At 34.0% G+C, this 21,388-nt stretch overlaps 1 protein-coding gene across 2 annotated transcripts in view; it reads right to left on the bottom strand.

Moving 5' to 3' along the window:
• The window catches only part of LOC143254417 (kinesin-like protein KIF19), a 47,204-nt gene that overhangs the window by 12,681 nt on the left and 13,135 nt on the right, over positions 1-21,388 (bottom strand). For both annotated transcript variants that reach the window (XM_076509545.1, XM_076509546.1), the window contains exons 4-16: positions 20,471-20,558; positions 20,126-20,262; positions 19,789-19,914; positions 17,693-17,893; positions 16,269-16,347; positions 14,213-14,394; positions 13,247-13,388; positions 10,473-10,554; positions 9,657-9,734; positions 7,026-7,230; positions 4,417-4,498; positions 3,657-3,788; positions 2,329-2,355 (exon numbers count right to left, since the gene is read on the bottom strand). In XM_076509545.1, coding sequence (XP_076365660.1) covers positions 2,329-2,355; positions 3,657-3,788; positions 4,417-4,498; positions 7,026-7,230; positions 9,657-9,734; positions 10,473-10,554; positions 13,247-13,388; positions 14,213-14,394; positions 16,269-16,347; positions 17,693-17,893; positions 19,789-19,914; positions 20,126-20,262; positions 20,471-20,558 — 1,561 coding nt within the window. The remainder of the gene's footprint in view (positions 1-2,328; positions 2,356-3,656; positions 3,789-4,416; positions 4,499-7,025; positions 7,231-9,656; positions 9,735-10,472; positions 10,555-13,246; positions 13,389-14,212; positions 14,395-16,268; positions 16,348-17,692; positions 17,894-19,788; positions 19,915-20,125; positions 20,263-20,470; positions 20,559-21,388) is intronic.

Below are 21,388 nucleotides of genomic sequence, written 5' to 3' on the forward strand. Positions count from 1 at the left end.
TCTGAGTACTTTACTCCAGAAGCTGGTGTCCCTCAGGGAGGGGTGGTTAGCCCTATACTCTTCATCATATATGTAAACAATATGCCACTGAAGGATCCAAATCATGGATTCTCTTCACAGTTCGCAGATGATGTGGCAGTCTGGAAAAGTGCCACAACACCCACGATAGCAGCCACTAACATACAACTAAATAGAATAAGTGAATACTGTCAAAAATATAGAATAAAAATAAACACAGCAGAAACACAACTCGTAGTCTTTACGAAATTGACAAAACACAAAAACAACAGGCAGAATTATACATGAATGATACACTACTCCAGATTGCCCCATCGGCAAAATTTTTAGGTCTGACCTATGATTCAAAATTAACTTGGATTAATCATGTCAACGAAATTAAAGTCTGGCGAAGAACTAACTATGCTAGGAGTCTAACTGGCAAAAACAGTGGACAACATACTAAAAATCTATAAAACATATATCAGACCAGTAATAGATTATGCAGCTCCAGCATGGATAACTGTAAATGATAAAATAATTAAAACCAAACTACAAACAATCCAAAACACACTCCTCACAACTGCATACAGAGTTCCAAGAACTATATCATCTCAGTTCATTCACAAATATTCGAACATACCAACCGTACCAGATAGACTCCTACATGGTACAATAATGTACTTCAATAAGAATTGGATGAAAAACGAATTACTATGTGAACTAGATAGGTACCTCATACATGATGAAGTTAGTCCTAAGTATCTCTTCCCAGTTAATTTATATTTTAAACATAAAAATAACTAAAAATAATAAATATTAATTGATTAAAAAAAGAGTGCCACCAACAAACTTGACATTCTGCTGATAGAGCAAAATAACAACTATGTATGTGCCACCATACATGGACATTGTCCTGAAAAGGGTGTGTTTTCTTACAGCAAAGCCACATCGGGCTATCTGCTAAGCCCACCGAAGGGAATCGAACCCCTGATTTTAGCGTTGTAAATCCGAAAACATACCGCTGTACTAGCGGGGGGCATCCTGAAAAGGATCAGAATAATATTCAGTTCAATAATTACAAATATCAATACTGCAAGACCATAAGTACGGGGAAGAGGAAAAGGTCACAGAGAACCTGACCCTCCAGGGTATGAACATTTCTTACCCAAACACTGAGAGAGAGAGAGAGAGAGAGTTATTTCCGTTGTTTACTCGAGCAGCAGACGATGGTGACCTTACTGGTCACTCTCTATAACAAAAGTGCTGAACTTTTGAGTAGTAAAAATGTGTAAAAATGATATTAAACTGTTGACTTGTGTCGCTACTTTAAAAGGAATTAGGACATTTCACAATGAATATTAGTGCGTTTTGTTTTATTTCACGTTTTCACTTCGTGTGCTTTGTTATATCATTTTACAGTAAAACTGAATGCTACCTTTAGAAAGTAAGGAGTTCGTTTTGTGCGTTTTCTCAAAGTTTGTGATTTAGCTTGTTTTGATATATTTTTCGTTTCCCACTTAATTTTTGTTTTATATATATATATATATATAACGTTCTTATTTTCTGTTATGTTAATGATACCTTTCACGTTTTTTGTATATCTTATACATACATGAAATATGTGTGTTTTTAACGTTCACTCCAGGTATGAGATGCCAAAGATAGAAAGGCCCTTTAACTCACAAGTTAATTAGACTTAACACCAGAGTGCAATTTGTAGCATAAATGTCAAAAGATTATTACATCGTAACGAGCTGTCTCACTTACGGCAAGAGAGGGGATTCTAAACCAGAACAGATGTGTTCAATATTCGCTCCAGAATACGTTTCTATCACTTGGTCAAAAGCGGTTGTTGTTCGGCAATACCATGTGTCGCACAACGTGTTGCTTTTGTTTGTTTGTTGTTTTCAAATCACAGATATATATAATGCCCCTTGGTATGAAATCAAGAAGGAAGGATTTACCCCTTCGAAAAAGTTGGTTCAAACCCGTCTGTTATATTTACAGCAGTAACTGCCGGCAAAGGCTCAGTGATAAGTCCGAAACCCTATTATGCTTAATGTCAGGTCTCAATATGCGTGGAGAGCACAGCACAGACAGCCCATTGTGTAGCTTTGCGCTTAACAACAAATAACAGCAACTAGTTTGTTGCAAAAACCGTCATAAAACAGATACGTCAGACGATTTTATGGGGAGTCTTTTAAGTTATATATCATTATATTTACTAAAATTAAATAAATGTCTCAGATAGTTGGAAACCCTAAACCTCCTGTTGTGACTGCCAATTATATTTATCGCTATAAAGTAAAATATATAAGTTTTTCTTACTATTTTTTTCCTCTCCATTATCCATAGCTGTAAAAGAAAAAAGTTGTTATTTAGTTAATTTGTCAACTTCTCAAAATTCTAAACTACTTTCACAAGAAAATCTGTCAAATTTATAATACTACGTAACTTTATAATTGTTTCTACACATTTTCATAACATCGTTGTATAAATGTTTTTCTTATTTGCACAACGTGGTTTTCAATTTTATATTGTTTCTGCATGTTTGCATAACGTTATATATTTGTTTATATATTCTACATTTTTATATTGTTGCATAGCGTTAAACGTTACATTTTTTATAATATTGTTACATACTTCTGCAATGATGTTGCATAACTTTATAACTTTTTTCTGAGTTCGTGTCTTCTCCTCCAGTTCCTTCAAAATCTAATTCATTTTTCATTTTATCTTGACAATTAAAACTGAAACTAATATCATAAACTCCGAAAAAGAGAAATGGATTTTAAAAAATAATTTATATTTCCGTATATATATATATATATATTTGTTTTATGAATATTTCTTTTACTGATGTTTTTTTTATGTTCATTTACTTGAGGATAAATTCTCCTTCTACAGGGTGGCCCGTAAGACCCTACCCATCCATATATCTTATGTATCCAGTGTATCTGTGTGGTGTCACCAGTGTTCTTGCGCTCATGTACCCACGTACTTGTCACAATACGCTCTTCAAGTGTAGATGGGCTTACATCGGCCATATTTATCTGAATAAAAGAAACACATTTACAATACATGCGTAATTGAATATAACATAACAACATATGGATGGGTAGGGACTTACGGGCCACCCTGTTTATGTTTCGGAATAATTTCTTCCACATTTCTCAAGGCTGTTCTATTCTTTGTACTAACGTTCTTTATTTTCTATTCCACTTCTGTTACTAACCTTCCCAATAATCCTCTACGGAAAATGACAGTTTATGTTTCGTGTTCTATTTTGCACTCGTCTTTTGTCTTAATTAACCACCATTTCTTCTCTGTCACTGCTTTTAAAGTTTCATTATTTCGATGTTTATAGTTTTCGTACTTTTTAAAGTTATGACATTATTTTCAAAATTTTATGTCCAAAAAATGTTCTCTCTCTCTTTCATCATTCACAATGTCCTGAATTCCTCATTCAGTCCACTTATTTCTGTGTGTATATAGCATCCTTGGCCAGTCTCTACCCCTTTGTTATCAACAGGGGCCAAAGTTTCTCTCACTATTGCAAAGTTATTTCAAACATATTATACATGATCTTATGAGATGTCTGATACAGCTGTTTCTAACCGATATTTCTATTTAATTATATATATATTCATACTTACAATCAATCATGGCACGCTGTTTAGTAATAATTTCATCACATAGCTGGCGCTGCTTGTCAAATCGGGCAAGTAGAATGTCACGCTGTCTCAGCTCGTGTTCTCTAAGAATTTGATCTGCCTGCATCTCCATTTCTGGATAACGTCAGGTAAATAATAACCAAAGAGCCATCTCTAATTTTAAAGTTATAGCCTATACGGGGAAGACAAAACACCTACTCAAGACCACCCACACTCTTGTGTTACTCTTTAACAATGAATAGTGGAATTAGCCACTACATTTTATCACCTTCATGTCTAAAAGGACGATCATGTTTGATAGCGGGTTACCGTTCTGCAACTAGCAAATTACGAGTCAAGTGCTGTTAACACATGCTGCCTATTTTATATATAAATATAAAATATTATAATAAGTATATGAACTTTGAACTAGTCCAAATCTCAGTTGGCCGAAACTCATCATATATTTTATTAGAATTACGGCCGAAAGCGTTGTTTACAATGAAAACACGCAATTTCTAAATCAGGATATTATTGTCGTTATCAGTTCTAGTTCTGTGGGTACGCGCAGTTAAAATGGTGCATTAAATTAACTGTGTTGATTCAGTTATAACTGACCTAGATAGATTAATTTAATCGGAAAATATTAATAATTGATTTCAAATTTAATTTAAAATCAAGTCGTCAGCCTTACACTTATTTTCTTCAATAACTCAACGTTACGAAAGGGTACGATCACGTAAACATAATCAAGATAGGATACTTTCAATTTCAAGTTCATGAACTCTCATTAGTAAGTCAAGTAGTTCTTTCTGTTCTTCTGAATTTGCTCGTTGTGGAAAAGTCTGTTTTGAGAGACAGACAAAATATATCTTAAATTTAAAATTGAAATATCAATAAAAGAAATGCAAGTTAAAAGATGAATACATTTAGAACTTGTAATATTTTCAGGTGTACACTTTCCAGTTCTGAGTGCTTTTAATAAGTTTTTATAAAGTAATATTACAACTGGATTCAAGAGAATATCAACATTCTACCTAGACTTTAAGATATTTTGTTCAATATATATTATGTAAATGTGAAATAATTATACAAGAACTCACATCAAACTACATAGAAAAAAGTGTTTAAAGCTTAAATAATTTTTTCAAAATCGATTTTGTTCATTCGAAGCATTTTTTTCAATTCACATTTATGATTTATTTTCAGTTAAATAAGCTTCGAGGCTAGGCGCCATTCAGTGGTTGGCATGATGTGAGCTAAAGTTCTGTGGTTCACGTCCCGCTACTGCTAAAATGAAACGTTGGAAACGTGTATGCGTTAAAAGAGTGACAGTCAAATTCATCTATTCGTCCAGAAAAGAGTAGTCTAAGCGTTGGCGATGGGTTGTATTGGCTAGTTGCTTTCTTCTAGTTTGTCAGTTTAAAATTAGACTTCCAATGCGGAAAGTCTTCAAGTAGCTTCGCACGAACATCCGAAAGAAGAAAAAACAAACAAAATGGCAAATTCTTTTACTGTAAGAAATCAGAATCAGCTTAGCATCGACAGCTTTATAGTTAACACCGATATTATATAAAGCTTTCATACAATATTTCTGCTCTTCTGGCAGTTCTCTGCACTTTGTGAGCCTTAATATATCTAGCGTTAAAAAACACTGCTTTTATCAAGGTTTATTTGTGGGAGTGATATTAAATTGGTTTATTCTAGCATCTACCGGTACCGCGTGCTAGCTTCTTTCTATATAGTTAAGACACTGCATGAAATACTATGACAGTTATTATAGATCCTACATTTTATCAGTATATTCATTCAAGCAGAACTCTTATGATATGCCCTTTGTGCAAGTATATGGTAATTCTAAAGAATGATAAGTACCCTCACCCTGGTTCATTTAGTTGACAACAGGGACCAGTGAAGAATTACCATGGTGTTGAAATCTACATTCTGTAATGACATGGAATAATTAACAACATAAAATGGAAAGAATGATAAAATATTCTCTTGTCTTAACATTTTTGCAAACTACTGTACAGTTAAAGTGAAAACCCTAACCATTCACTTGATCATATCATTTTGTGTCTGTTTCGAAATGGTTTTGTGTTATAAATAGAGCAAGTGTTTTATGTACAGGCTAATGCTGCAAGATAATGTTTAAAAACATTGGTAACTGGTATTAGAAACTTGGATAACTAAAACATTAAAGGTAAATACTGAAATGACTCGAGCATTAGGGATAAAGGCTGACTAATTTACTAATTCAGTAAAGACTGAAGTGATTGCAGACATCAACGGTAAAGACATTATTCGGGTGTCGAAACACGATTCTTACTTTCAAATACCCTCAGGTTTGTCGCTGTTTGGTTTCTAAACCGAAAACTAAAAACGTCTGAAGTAATTAAAAGTTGAAACTACATCTGTTGAAACAACAGATTTACAAGCTTAAGATTGAGTTGATTAAAACTAGTTTACTGTTTTTAAACAACTGATAGGAGCTATGTTTTTCAAAGACGGGAAATCTGAACTACCGAATTCACAGAATTGAAAACTCTATTATTTGTAAACGAGCTACAGTGCACGAGTTTGAAAGCACTTACAGTATGAAATAAGCGCTTGAAAACACTTCTAAATGTATAAACTAAAATATTTTGAATTCCATAAATCAAGAATTGCGGTGTTCGTGTTTTTTTTTGGGGGGGGGTTTCGCTCAAAGCTACTTGAATGCTAGCTGTCCCTAATTTTTAGCGATGGCGTAGGGGAAAGGCAGTTAATCAAAATTACACACCGCCAACTCTTGTCCTACTCTTGACAGAATAAAGAGTGGGATTTGACGGTCACTCTTATAACGCATCCACGGCCTCAAAGTGCGGAACTTTATATTGTTGTTGTTTTTTTGTTGTTTCATCTAGAGCGCGCTACATACTGACCTTCAACTACATATCAGGGACACTACTCATATCTCGAACATCGAGTGTTCAAACTCTCAGATTAAGAACTATAGTGTTTACATTTACCAATATAACTTACAGTGTTACAGTACATTTAATAATTACACCTTTTGGGTTTAACTGAAGAGACATTTAACATATACAAAGTAGTAAAATTCAAGAGCTTTGATACGTATATTTTTACCCTTTGTAATTGACTTCTACAGAAACTGCCCTCCAGCTTACACGTTTAACTATGTAACAGTAGGCTCTGTTTTCACATATTTAGACATTTCTGGAATTAATATAAGATCAGGTTAATTTAAGTACGCACTTGAGCCCAGAAATATTGGTTGGGTTAACCAAAGATACATACAGTAATACTTCAGCGCAAGTACACATTCTAGTACGCAGGTGAGCACATTTGTTTTAGAATACAACGTCTTACTTCAGCCAGTTTATAGGTCTTCTCACAACATGAATCATACTCCTTCTCCGTCTCTTCTCTTAGTGACAAATAACGATGCTGTTCTGAAATAACAAACTCAATATCGTCCCATGCTTGACGCACGTACTGAGGCTCTTCCACCTCCTCACCATCGCTGGTTTCTTTATCTTTTTCAGCATCTGACTTTGCTTTTTCTGTTTCCCATCTACACAAAAAAAGAAAAAACCGCCAAAATATCAGAAGTATGTGTTAAATTACATTAAATAATCTTGTAAGAGTTAATCATAAAAAATCAAATATATGCGCATGTGTATACATACACTGCTGGCCAAAATCTTAAGGCCAATACACATAAAGAGAAAATATGCATTTTGCGTTGTTAGACTCAACCACTTATTAGAGTAGAGCTTCGAAAGATCAAAATAAGAAAAGGGAAAATAAAAAAAAACTTTTTAGCATTTAATAGGAAAAATGTGAACACTATGAAATTAGCCTAAATACTAGCTGCTCAAAAGTTTAAGGCCATACTGAAACGAAGCATCAATCGGTAAACACGTAACGAAATTTAGTCATTTGTGTTCAAGCATTAGCGTTGTCAACCTCCCAACGTGCCATCGCTGGTGAGATTGGGCGTAGTAAAACTGCTGTTGCAAATTTTTTCAAAACACCCTGAGAGATACGGAATGAGAATTTCAAGTGGTCGGCCCAAGAAAATTTCGCCGTCATTCAGCAGGAGGATTCGATGGGTTGTCCGGCAAGACACCAGTTGATCATCGAACCAGATTAAGACCCTTATGGACGCAGAATGCAGCTCAAGAACAATAAGACGGCATCTACAAGAGAAAGGCTTTAAAAACCGTAAACGTCTTCAAAGGCCACGCCTCCTTCCACACAACAGAAAACACACTACGAAACAGCTCGGTTAAACTTTTGGATGTAGAAAATTGGACGAAGGTCTTGTTCTCTGATGAGAAAGAATTAACCTGGATGGTCCAGATAGCTTCCAACGTTACTGGCACAGTGGAGGAGGTTCCATCATGATCTGAGGTGCTTTCTTCTTCCATGGAACAATGGAGCTTCAAGTTATGCAGAGGCGTCAAACAGCAGCTGGTACATTGGAATGTTGGAGAGAACATTCTTATTGAATGAAGGCACTCACTTATGTCGAGGATCTATCAGCAAGATAACGTTGCAATCCACAATGCCCGCAGGAGAAAGGACTTTTTCATGGCGAATAACGTGATTCTTTTGGGCCATCCAGCGTGTTCGCCCAAACTGAACCCCATTGAAAATGTTTGGAGGTAGATGGCAAGGGAAGTCTATAGAAATGGACGTCAATTCCAAACAGTGCATGATCTTCGTGAAGCCATCTTCACCACTTGCAATAATATTCCAGCCAGCTTTCTGCAAACGCTTATATCGACCATGCCAAAGCGAATGTTTGATGTTATTCGCAATGACGACCGTGCAACTTATTACTGAGACCACATGTTGGGCATTTCCTACCCTGTTTAGGACTTCTTTTTGGTATGGTCTTAAACTTTTGACCAGCTAGTATTTAGGCTAATTTTATAGTGTTCACATTTTTCCTATTAAATGCTAAAAAAGTTTTTTATTATTTTCCCTTTTCTTATTTCCATCTTTCGAAGCTCTACTCAAATAAGTGGTTGAATCTAACAACGCAAAATGGATATTTTTTCTTTATATTCATTGGCCTTAAGATATTGGCCAGCAGTGTATTTATATTACTTGAAATTTTGAAAATTGTAGAATAAATTAAGTATAGTAATTTTAGTTCACAGACTCAAACAAATTCTGATTTTTTTTTTAAAGTAGAATTGAGACTAACTGTTATGAATGGTAACTCTACTTCCTACGCTTGATTATTAACTTTGCTCCCATTTCTGGGTTTGTTCTCATGGCAACCACTGAATGACAGGAATCGTAATGAGGCTATCATATCATGTACTTTCTTTTCAGGATATTGAAACAAGATCAGTGTGACGTGATTGGTAAAGAAAAATATCTTATAGATGAATAGAGCGTAACAAACTTCTGTAAAAAGTTCTGATGGGTAGAAAACCGGGGAGAACGTGCCCTCCAATTTTTCACTCAGTAGCGAAGTGTCCTTTTGAATGGGAACAGACACTTATGTGTACTTACTGCATGAAGTGTGTGGGTTTCATGATCATTTATATATTTCAAAATCAAGACTTATGCAGAGTATTCAAACACATAAAATTAGTTGTTATTGTACGTGTAGTCTAATAAATATTATTAGTATTAAAGTGATTTAAGGCTTGCTCTGTCCTTTGTTTTATCTGACCCGTCATCTGGTAGTGAGCTGTTGAAGTTTTATCCTGTTTTTCTGGTTTCTCAGTTGACATTCTGTGCACCGTAATAACTAAATGCTCCACTGCTCTGGTCTGATTAATGACAGTCAGTAATCAGCTCTTACATGTTTGATAAGCTTGTGAATTGCATATTAATCTCACAACTAGAATGGAGAAGTTTTTCGGTTTCATCAGATATCCACCTTGTCTCTTACGAGTCCATTTGTATAATTATGAAAGCAAACGTAAAATAGAACTTGAATAGTGAGTATTAACATTTTTTTTTCTGAACACTTACTCATTCAGAGTAATAGCAAGTTTCCCAAACTCTGTGGTTAGTTCTAATAGCTTGTTATCTATCTCCATAATCTTCTTCCTAATAAAAAGAATAAACAGTTTAAGTATACAGGAAACATCTAACACTTTATATGACGTTAGAGTTCCAAGAAACCCTAAAAAGCATAATAAATTTATAAAGTTAGAAAATTAAAATAGAGAGTAATCATCGATGAAAGTAACTTTATAAGAAAGGGATAAACCCTCAGTTTGAAAAGTAAGTTAAATATGTCGCAGTAAGTTAAGAAGACATAAAGTTATTAAAAGTTGGAGTAACGAAAAATTAGTAAAGTGAAACTTACGCTTATTAAACAAATATATACACAAACTCGTCAATTTTTGGAAAACATCTAGACATAAACAATGTCATTTTTGGAAAAACATACAAGCACAAACATCGCCACCTTTTGGAAAATGTGTCTAAACATAAACATCGCCCATTTCTGGAACAAAAAGTCTAGACACAAACAACATCACCTATCCCCCGGTAGAACAGCTGTAAATCTTCGAATTTACAGTGCTAAAATGAGGGGTTCGATTCCCCTCAATGGACATACCAGATAGCCAGATGTGGCTTTACTGTAAGAAATCACACACAGCACCATCTTTTGTAAAACATATCAAGATAAAAATATATCATCAACGTTTGAACACACAAACATTAACTTTCAGAATACAAATCTAAAAAGACAAACACGTTAATTTTGCGTAGTTAAAACGTTTGATATAAATGTACACAGATTGTTCCTATTGCCTACCACACACGAAGTTTTAATACCTGACTTCCATCTGACGGTTAAACGAAACAATTATATCGTCTCGGAGTTTCTTCATCTCCTCATCGCTCATCTTTGTCTCATCTGAAATAACCAACATCTTTAGAAGTTTGTTCTCTCAGTTCCTAACGACTGAGATACCGTAAAAATACTACTTACACAAGCACTTTTGAGTGTCCGCATTTCACCATAATCACCTTACGTTCAAGTACAAGGGATATAATAATACAGTACTTAATAATTTTATAATTTAACACTAATAAATATGGACAGTATAATTTATTCAAGGGTTTAAATGAAATGGTTGTTGCTTAGGCATAGAGCAAGAAAACAAGATATCCATTGTTAAGCATTTTAACATGTTTTAGGAATAATGAAGCAAAGGTGTTTTACCTTCTTAAAAGCCATTTTATATAAAAGAATATATGTAATTCCTAACAAGTCAGTGGTGCTTCAACAGGTAATATTGATAAGAAAATTGTAAAATTGAACGAATTATTTACTGTGTTTTATTCAATCAACGGTTTTCAAAACAACTGTCTTTACAAAAATGTTTATGAATATAAACACAATAAACCAAACTCATATTGCATAATTCATTGGCAATAAATACTGTTCTTGTTAAGCCTATCTCGTATAACTCTTTGCTTCGTTGACAATGAATGATGTTACAGTTAAGCTTATCTCGTATAACTTATTGACAGTTTATGAAACATTAAATATTATAAATTCTAGTTATCCGGACACTGGTATCCCAGAAACAATTTAATAAATGTATAAATAAATTTATTTATAAAGTTTAAATATCTTTTTTTCAATAATTCGTACGAAAATTATAATGAGATATTAGGCCGTAATTTTCAATTTTATCTAATCAACCATGAGATCAAATATATATGATATAGCTTAATTATAGGCTAATAATATGCACAGTATTTCTTACAACTGTTAATAGAATAATTTATGTGAAATGTTAGTGCTTAAAAGTTCACTAAACTTAAAGTGCACATATTTACCATAAAAACACTTCTAAACATAGAATAACTTTCACATACGTTTTGTTTTATAAATAAATATCCTAAAAAATCTGTAATATCTAACTAACGAAATTATTAACATGTAGTGCATACCTCGAGGTGTTAAAATATTTTGATGTGCTGTCGTTTCTGTGGAACGCTAACTATGGAATTTGAGCAGTGAAATAGGACATTTAGTACTAAAATAGAACAACGAAAAATATTTTCATTTTTTTATTTTATTTTTAAAGCATAAATAATTGAATATGATCGTTTGAAAACTGCAGTTTCGTTTATATTTTTTGGAAAGGTTCAACTTTCTCCAAGCCGTTTTTTTTTCTTTCTTTTTTTTTGCATTTCCCTCTTCCTTTCCTGCAAATAAATGACAATTATTTTACGATTTCGTTTTTTGGGGATGAATATTTATGTTAACCTTCGAACAAGTACAGAATTTATAATAAAACACCATACAACAAGTACAGAATTCGTAATGAAACACCTTACAACAAGTACAGAATTCGTAATGAAACACCTTCCAACGAGTAGAGAATTCGTAATGAAACACCTTCCAACGAGTACAGAATTCGTAATTAAACATCTTCCAACGAGTACAGAATTCGTAATGAAACACCTTCTAACGAGAACAGAATGCGGTAATGAAACACCTTCCAACGAGTACTGAATTCATAATAAAACACCTTCCAACGAGTACAGAATGCAGTAATGAAACACCTTCCAACGAGTACAGAATGCGATAATGAAACACCTTCCAACGAGTACATAATTCATAATCAAACACCTCCCAACAAGTACTGAATTCATAATGAAACACCTCCCAATAAGTACTGAATTCATAATGAAACACCTTCCAACGAGTACAGAGTTCGTAATGAAACACCTTCCAACGAGTACAGAATTCTTAATTAAACACCTTCCAACAAGTGCTGAATTCTTGATGAAACACCTTCCAACAAATACTGAATTCATAATCAAACACCTCCTAACAAGTACTGAATTCATAATCAAATACCTCCAAACAAGTACTGAATTCATAATCAAATACCTCCCAACAAGTACTGAATTCATAATCAAACACCTTCCAACAAGTACTGAATTCATAATGAAACACCTCCCAACAAGTACTGAATTCATAATCAAACACCTCCCAACAAGTACTGAATTCATAATCAAACACCTCCCAACAAGTACTGAATTCATAATAAATCACCTCTTACTTCAGCTGTTTGCTTTTCTTTTTTTTTTTTCTCTTTTATTTGGCTGATTTTGATTTTTGTATCATCAGGGAACTCTTTGATGGGGTTTGCCTCCTTTATCATCTCGTATATTCCTTATAAAATATGGTATAATTTCAGTTATTTCCGGAAGAACCCAGATTTAGCTCCGTCACGTTACGAGAGAATCAAAACGTTTATCCACTTTTTTTCGGTTTAAATAGCTTCCTAGAACTAAGAACAAATTTGTATTCTCAAAACAGCTAGTATATGTATTTGTACTTGAATTAAAGTGTTAGTACCCATACAAGCCGTTTTGAGAATATTTTTACTTAAAATGGGTTTCTCGTCATCATGAGAACAAACTTGTACCGCGGAGGTATACATTACTTGTTAAAATCTGTATAACGATTTAAACAAGATCTGAAAATATCAGAAGCATTGGAACAAGTGTAAAAATAATAAGAAGAGTTCTAAACAAACAGTATCTATGAACACCTTATTTAGAAATCGACTTTAATTTTTCACCTGGGTTTCCACTAATGATTGGTCTAATTTTTACTTGTTCCAAAACTTTTTCCTGTAGTTTCTGGATCTCCTGACGAAGTTCCGAAATAATGTTCTCGTATTGGTCAATATGGTGTGATACGTCTTCCACATTGTTTCTGACCTGTAATTAGAGTAAATATCTAAATTGGGCCTAATCCTCATGTCCTAACAAATATAGTGTGTAAACATAGGTGTCTTTCAATTAACTTTTCGTCTCTCCACCCCGTGGGTCAGGGGTAAGACTTGTAACGCAAAAATTCGGGTTCAATACCTGCTGATTGTAGAACACAGTTAGCCCCATTGTATAGTTTTTGCTTTACAACAAACAAAAAATCATTTTTGTAAGATTGTTATTGGTAGTGACATCACCCCCACTATACAGACGTAATACCTGGAGAAGAGGGAAGGCTTAACGATGTATAATTCTCACAGAGTCTGTGTACGGTTAAGTTTGTTTGTTTTAAAATATTGTAGATAATAGCAACTTGCACATAGTCATTCAAAATTTTGAACTTATAAACGACAATAAAAGCAGCTAGTCAACAGCGCCATCCACCAGTATCTTGTGGGATTTCACAACCACTCTTGTAGCGTACATCTCAAATTAATAGTTAAAACAACTAGAATTGAGACACTTTAAACCTGTAATTTTTCTTGTCATCACAGTTTGTGGTGCATAATGGAAGGATTTACACATTTTGATAAAATCTACCTTCATACTCTAGATATATATATATAAACGAATTTTTTTAATTTTAGCCAACGTTTCGCCTTGCGGCTTTATCACAAGGTCGTTGTTTTCTAATTTAAACCTGTAATTTATTAAAGTATTATTAAATTGAATATAAGACATCTCAGACTAATACCAAAGCATCTAGCATAAAGATACTTTAGATCTTGAGTTTATTAGATGAAGATAAATAAAATATTTTACCGACTGCTTACCTTGTTGGTAATATTTTTAGCTCGGTCTGCATAAACCAAAGTGTTACGAGATTCGTCAAAGTGAATGGCTGCTGGACTAACGTGAGCGATCATCAATGTCTGACAGTTACCATTCAGGGGTTCCTTCAGAAGTCTAGTCAATTTACTGTCCCGGAAATTCACGTACTTAACCCCTCGAACCGCTGGAGTAAAAAAAAAAAAGTAGTTTTATGAGAATGAAAGATAAGAATTAAAAGAACCTGACATGAAATGGTATTGTTGCCACATTTCCGGTAAGATTTGGTTGTTTTTGTTTGTGCTTAGTTTTCAAGTCAACATCGTCATTGTAAAATGTAATGTCAGTACAAGACAAACATTTTATCTATGCTAAATAATGTAAGACGAAATTTAGTCCATAATATTTGGCGTGATATCTTGGCTAGATCCGACCTGTAGAATGGTTATATTGTAATATTAATAAAACTTTTCTGAATGTGTGTGTTTTCTTAAAGCTGAGGGGAATCGAATGCCTGATTGTAAATCAGAAGACTTGCAACTGTCCCCTATTTTTTGAACGATATTTGTGTTACAATGAAAATAAGACCTTTCTAGAGAATGGTGACTTTATACTGTACACAAAACTTATTCGAATGATGGTTATATTGTTTTATACAAATATATTAGGTGTCATCATTTATAGCTATATTTTATCATCCTGATACACTAAACCTTTCTGGATGATGTGATCGAACAATGAACAATCTATATTTCTAGATACTGACGTATTAACAAGAAATAAGGACCGTGAATTACAGTTGTAAGACAACGACCTAATATTGGCGATGGAAAATTTTCAAAATAATTCTTTAATATTAACGAAGATATAAAGTTTAAAGATGCTTCTTGAGCTATGGTCACTTTGCAATGTATTCCAATATATTTCTTCGTTATAGGTACATTAAAATGTATATAGAATATTTTTGGATGATGGCAAAATAACAATGCACAAAGAAATTATTTGGATAAGAGCTAAAGAAGAAAGTATAGTAAAGAAATTTTCTGGATGATGGTTAAAGAAAGCACAATAAGGGAATTATCTGGATAAGAGCTAGAGAACAAAGTTCCATAAAAGAATTATCTGGATAAGAGCCAGAGAACAAAGTACCATAAAAGAATTATCTGGATAAGAGCCAGAGAACAAAATATCATAAAAGAATTATCTGGATAAGAGCCAGAGAACAAAGTACCATAAAAGAATTATCTGGATAAGAGCTAGAGAACGATTCCAAAGAAGTGTCCTGCATGAAAGTTAGATGACAGTGCACAAGGATAGTTTTAATATTTTCTAATAAACAATGCACAAAGAAATATTTTTGTGTATTGTGTAGAAAACAATATACAAAGACATTTTGTATGGTACCTAGTAAACAATGTACAAAGACATCTTTTTTATGTTGCCTGGTAAACAGTGCACAAAGATTTTTTGTATGTTGCCTAGTAAGCAATGAATAAAAGAATTTTCTGAATAATGGAAAGCGAACAATTTACAAAGAACTTGTTATATTGTAGCTGGAGAATAATTAATAAACAAATTTTGAGTAACGATTAGAGAACAGTACATAAAGAAATTTTCTGGATCATGGCTAGAGAACAACTGGCAAAAAATGTTCTATATGTTGGCTAAAGAGTAAGGCATAAAGAAATATTTGAAAGACGGCCAGAGAAAAATGCGCAAATAATTTATTAGGTGATGGCTAAAGAACAATGTACGAAAAACAATTTGGATGTTGTCTAGAAAACAATGCACACAGGAATTTTCTGAATGATGAATAAAAAACGATTTACAAAGAAATTTTTGTGAATATGAATAGAAAACATATAACAAAGAACTTTTCTGGGTGATGGCTAGAGAACAGTACACAAAGAAAATTTTTGAAACAGTTATAATGTGATGTGCCTAACAATAAAAACACAAGACAGGGTGCGGTGCATTTTATTTCGTCTAAAACAAGCCCAGTTTATTTTAAACGCGAAAAAAAATGCTTGAAACCTATCAAAACCTCTAAAGTTAACTTACCCAGAGCATTGATGCAGTTTCCTAAAGCCAAGAGAGACATATTTATATGTGCTCCTTCTTTAAAACGTTGACCGGTGTTCTTTACCACAAAAACAAGAAAAACAAGTTTAGCTTATGTTGTTTCTTTTCACATCTTAATAAAATGAATTTCACAATATTTTTTTATAATTAAAACCTTTCAAATATGATATTTTTATATTGATAATAAACTGTGTTGAGTAATAACTATTCAAGTTCTTACCAAAAACGTTTTTAACCTGTTATTTTGAGTGATGCTGGGTCGTTAACAAACGATATTCTCTTGTATATTATATATCCTTAACAAACCACCTTCCTCACATCTAATTCTTGGTTCTTAACAAACCACCTTCCTCACGTCTAATTCTGGGCCCTTAACAAACCACCTTCCTCACGTCTAATTTTGGGTCTTTAACAAACCACCTTCCTCACATCTAATTCTGGGTCCTTAACAAACCACCTTCCTCACGTCTAATTCTGGGCCCTTAAAAAACCACCTTCCTCACGTCTAATTCTGGGCCCTTAACAAACCACCTTCCTCAATCTAATTTTGGGTCCTTAACAAACCACCTTCCTCACGTCTAATTCTGGGCCCTTAACAAACCACCTTCCTCACATCTAATTCTGGGTCCTTAACAAACCACCTTTCTCATGTCTAATTCTGGGCCTTTAACAAACCACCTTCCTCACGTCTAATTCTGTGTCCTTAACAAACCACCATTCCCACATTTAATTCTGGGTCATTAACATATTACTTTTCTCAACTGTAATTCTGGATCACAAACAAACCACCTTTTACACATCTGATTATAGTTCCTTAAAAAAAAAAAAAAAAAAAACACCTTTCTAAAGTCTAATTCTGAGTCTTTAACAAACGATCTCTCTCACGTCTGATTCTTTGTCCTTAGCAAACAAGCTTGTTAATCGGTAGTTAATAAAACATTTAATAAATGCCTGTATAGGGTTATAAGTATCAGTATCGTATTTGGACAGTAGTAAACTAAAAGAAACTTTTAGTTGAGATGAGAAGAACCCTTGTTAGTGAATACCAACTGTCCTTATGTCATTTCGTATCAGATCTTTTCCTTCACTGTCGATAATGCCTTTAAACCTTTTTTGAAAAGCTACATATTTTAGAGCCACTCCCATTTGCTGCCATGGTCAAACTCTACAACACGTAAATGTAAAAAAAAAAAAAAGAGAAAGAAACGAAGCTAATCATTATTCATTACGCAGACTGGTGTCGCCGTTTGTTTGTTCATAATAAACACCAATTGTCTATCCTCACATACAAAAGATACAGTGAAAACGAACCCGAATTCCACCTCTAAATTTATCTATTAAAATGAATACATAAAATAAACATACACAAATATCGAACCATGTATTAGAAACTGAGTCCTTACATTAGTGTGAGATGCTCTCTCGGAGCCAGCTAAATCTACCATATATAGTGTTCCTGTCCGAACTTTCTGTACAGTGTTCCGTAACCTGTCACTTTGCTTCACGTGCACTTGCAGCATAGCGTGTGAGCGTGAAGATGTTTTATTCGCCCCCGTGGCTTCTTGGGTCCTGTTTTTGTTTCCTTTGGTCAAAATTTTCATCACCTTGAAAGATAAGAAAGGAAAAACCTTAGTATTTCTCTTTTAAATTTGCAAGAGTTTAAAACTAGCCAAACTGGCGACCCGCGTGTCCCATCCAATCCCACAACTGAAGTTATCTGTCCCTCGTACTTATTATTAGTCATATGTTAACATTGAAGTTTATGCATCAAAAACTTTAACTCACAGATTCATTTTAGTAGAAGAATCTGATTTCAGTAAGTCGTGTAAGCATCAGATTATGACCCTCCAATGTTCCCATCTTCTACAGTTCGGCCCTCCAAAGGTTGGACCATCCTACTATCAAACTAGAGTATGTATGAAATATCTTAAATTTGTCTATTTGCTTTTGTCATGATGCCTGCTAAATAAAGGTAAGCAATAATATGCAGAAGACATTAAAAAGGCAGAAGTTAATTGACAAAAAAGGGCACCTTTCAAACAACATAAAGAAAACAGGTTTTTCTGGTTGTTTTTATGGAAGAGAGGTTTACTAAATGAAACTATAGGGATTGCACGTTACTTGCATCCACGTAAGCTAGAAAGTCATAAGAAATAATTTGCAACGCTAAAACCGGGTTTCGATACCCGTGGTGGGCAGAGCACAGATAGCCCATTGAGTAACTTTGTGCTTAATTCAAAACAACAACAACAACATTAGAAATAAACAAATTATCTTTTATTCCTATTCAGTTGGACTTATAAATACTTATTAAAACTTAAAAGTAATCATTGAATTATTGTGTACTATCAGATATATTATCAAATCATGGTTTGTTTGTCTACCTACAATTTCCAGTGTGCCATTCATTCTAAGATTATATTGTTTCTTCCCCAAAGTAGCTTCAGGTAAGCAAGGTGTGGAATCAAAGGTGTATTTTAGTAGTTACGGACAATTTCGGGTCATAAGAGCAGAAGGGCTCACCCATCCAATCCACCTGCTTACATCACTTGCGTTAACGCCACAAAAACATTAATTTTAATTGTAATTTGTCAGCAAATCAATATTTTACAGCTTGTAAAGTGAATATATTAAATAAGTATTAGTAGGTGCATATTTTTGGCCATAAGATATATATTTTTTTTTAATTTCTCAACTATTCCACAAAGACTTAGCTTGTTTTTAAGTGAAGCTCTTATTGTAATTATGTTTCTGTTGTTAAGCACAAAGCTGCACGATGGACCATATTCGTTGCAGAGATCGAGCCTCGATTTTCATTCAGAACACACGCCTATAAGTACCAACTCATATTTTAACGTCTACACTATCCCTCTGTTAAACACACTGTATCCAAATTAATATAAATCATATATTCGTTTAATAAATCACGAGCCGGTAAGAGTTGCCATGGAGGTTTGTGTCACACCATAATTGTTTACTGAAATCACAAAGTGTCATTAGAAAATTGTATCCTATTCAAACTTCCCTTAAGTACATTTCCATGCTCTGTGTGTGTCTGTCTGATTGTTTGTTGTTAGGCGCAAAGTTACACAATGTGCCATCTGTGGTGTTGTGTCTGCCACGAGTATCGAAACCCGATTTTTATTCTTATAAGCCTTTATTGAGGGACGTGGTCTATATTTATGGTTCCCAACCATTTTGCAAGAGAAAACTAGTTAGTTTAGATCCCAAAATTTGACAGATCACTTCATGCAATGTAAACTTTTTAAAGTGTTTTTATATAACATTAAAATTTATGACTCTAGTGGCCGTATGTTAAAACACGTTTAAACTATCTTGCGGACCGGTTAAAATCTTGTGGGCTGACGATTGGAAAAACTCTAGTCTATATGGTTACTATAGCATCATACTACAAGAAACATTTAAGCCTTAAATAGTTTAACATTTACAATAAATTTTACTTTATATAATAAAGTTAGAAGTCGCTCTGTGTTACTACCTCATCTTCGTTAGAAACAGATACTTCCGATAACCCTATCACCTGGTGATTTCCTTGTGAATCTTCTCGAAGGTCAAGTTGTCCAGAGTGGGAATTCAGAAGGTCACGTATGTTTTCATTATAAACCTGAAATAGATAATCAGTTATTTTTTGTATCTATCGCGAGGATAAAAACAAATAAATGAAAAATGGAACAATGATCAATTTTGCCTTAAGATATGACATTTTGGCCACGTAGGAAAAATGGAAAAATTGAACAGTCATAAACCTTACCTCTAAATATGACATTTTGACCTTGCTGGATATGGCACTGGAAAATGAAACTGATAAATCTTACCTCAAGATATGACATTTTGACCTCGTAGGATGTGGCATCGCTATTGTTTCGAACTTCTTTGAAGAGGTCACTTAGGGCCCTCACCATAATTCCCGGATCTTCATCCGTGCCAACCATTGTATGGGTTTTTCCAGCACCTATGGATAATTAACTAGGTCATCTCCGATGCGGAATTGATTTTGCGTCTTCTCTTAAACGTTTGTTTTACTGCTGACAGTTTCTGGTTTGAATGTTTAACAGATACAATTACGTTGAAGTGTGTTTTTTTCTCTTCAAGATGCTTGTGTGTGTATGTGCTATCAACAATTCATAAACACCTAAAGTCTGAAATGTAAACAAACTCACCGGTGGCTCCGTAAGCAAACACTGTAGCATTGTATCCTTTCATGACGTTCTCCACGAGCTTTTTAGTAGTTTTGATGTAAACTTCCTCCTGTAAGTATAAGAACAGAAAGTACTTCTGTTTTCAACTCAAACCACATTGAAATTACGTGCACGCATAAGCTAAACGGTCAATTCAGAGACTTCACAGGTCACATCTCGCCGTGTCTAACTTTTAACTAATGACCAGGGGTAAGGTAGACAGCCAAAAGCACTCTGTCACTTCACGATCTGGGTCAAGCTTTGAATATGGAATAGCGGAATTGACTGCCACTCTTATAATATACCCATGGCTAAAAGTGAAAATCGTGTTCAGTAAAACCACATGCCATACCCCACCCAAGAATAAAAATCATACTAAACTCACTCTTTTCGTACTAATTACAACATTTTCTTAAGATCTTATGACAATTACAGAGAGAGAAAGATGAGATACAAATTATTCTATCCTCGGCGTTTCCCTTCATTAAAGGTCGCTCTCCTTCACCCGTGTTGCTCTCCTCCAATCATCTCTATTCATGAAGTTAAAATTTAAGTTCCTGTTATATTTTTTATTGCGTATTAGCATGGTCAGATTTAAACTAATTTCTTATTAGATTCCTGAAGCAAAGAATGTCCTTGTTCGTCTCATTGGTATGTGACACGAGATAAAATTCATTAGGATTAATTATAAATGTCCTGTAGGAATATTTTATAGAAAGGTGTTGTGTTTTTAAAAGAAAATGAATGGGGGTTTGTTAGTTTACTCTTGAGCAAAAGATACACACTGGGCCATCTGTGCTGTGCCCACCATGGGCATTTAAACCGAATTTTAGCGTTTCAAACCTTCAGACCACTGCTGAGCTGCTGAAGGAGGGAAGGGAGGCAAGGACTGAGGGAAGT

The sequence above is a fragment of the Tachypleus tridentatus genome, chromosome 6 (genome assembly GCF_004210375.1).
Source record: "Tachypleus tridentatus isolate NWPU-2018 chromosome 6, ASM421037v1, whole genome shotgun sequence".
Classification (NCBI taxonomy): Eukaryota; Metazoa; Arthropoda; class Merostomata; order Xiphosura; family Limulidae; genus Tachypleus; species Tachypleus tridentatus.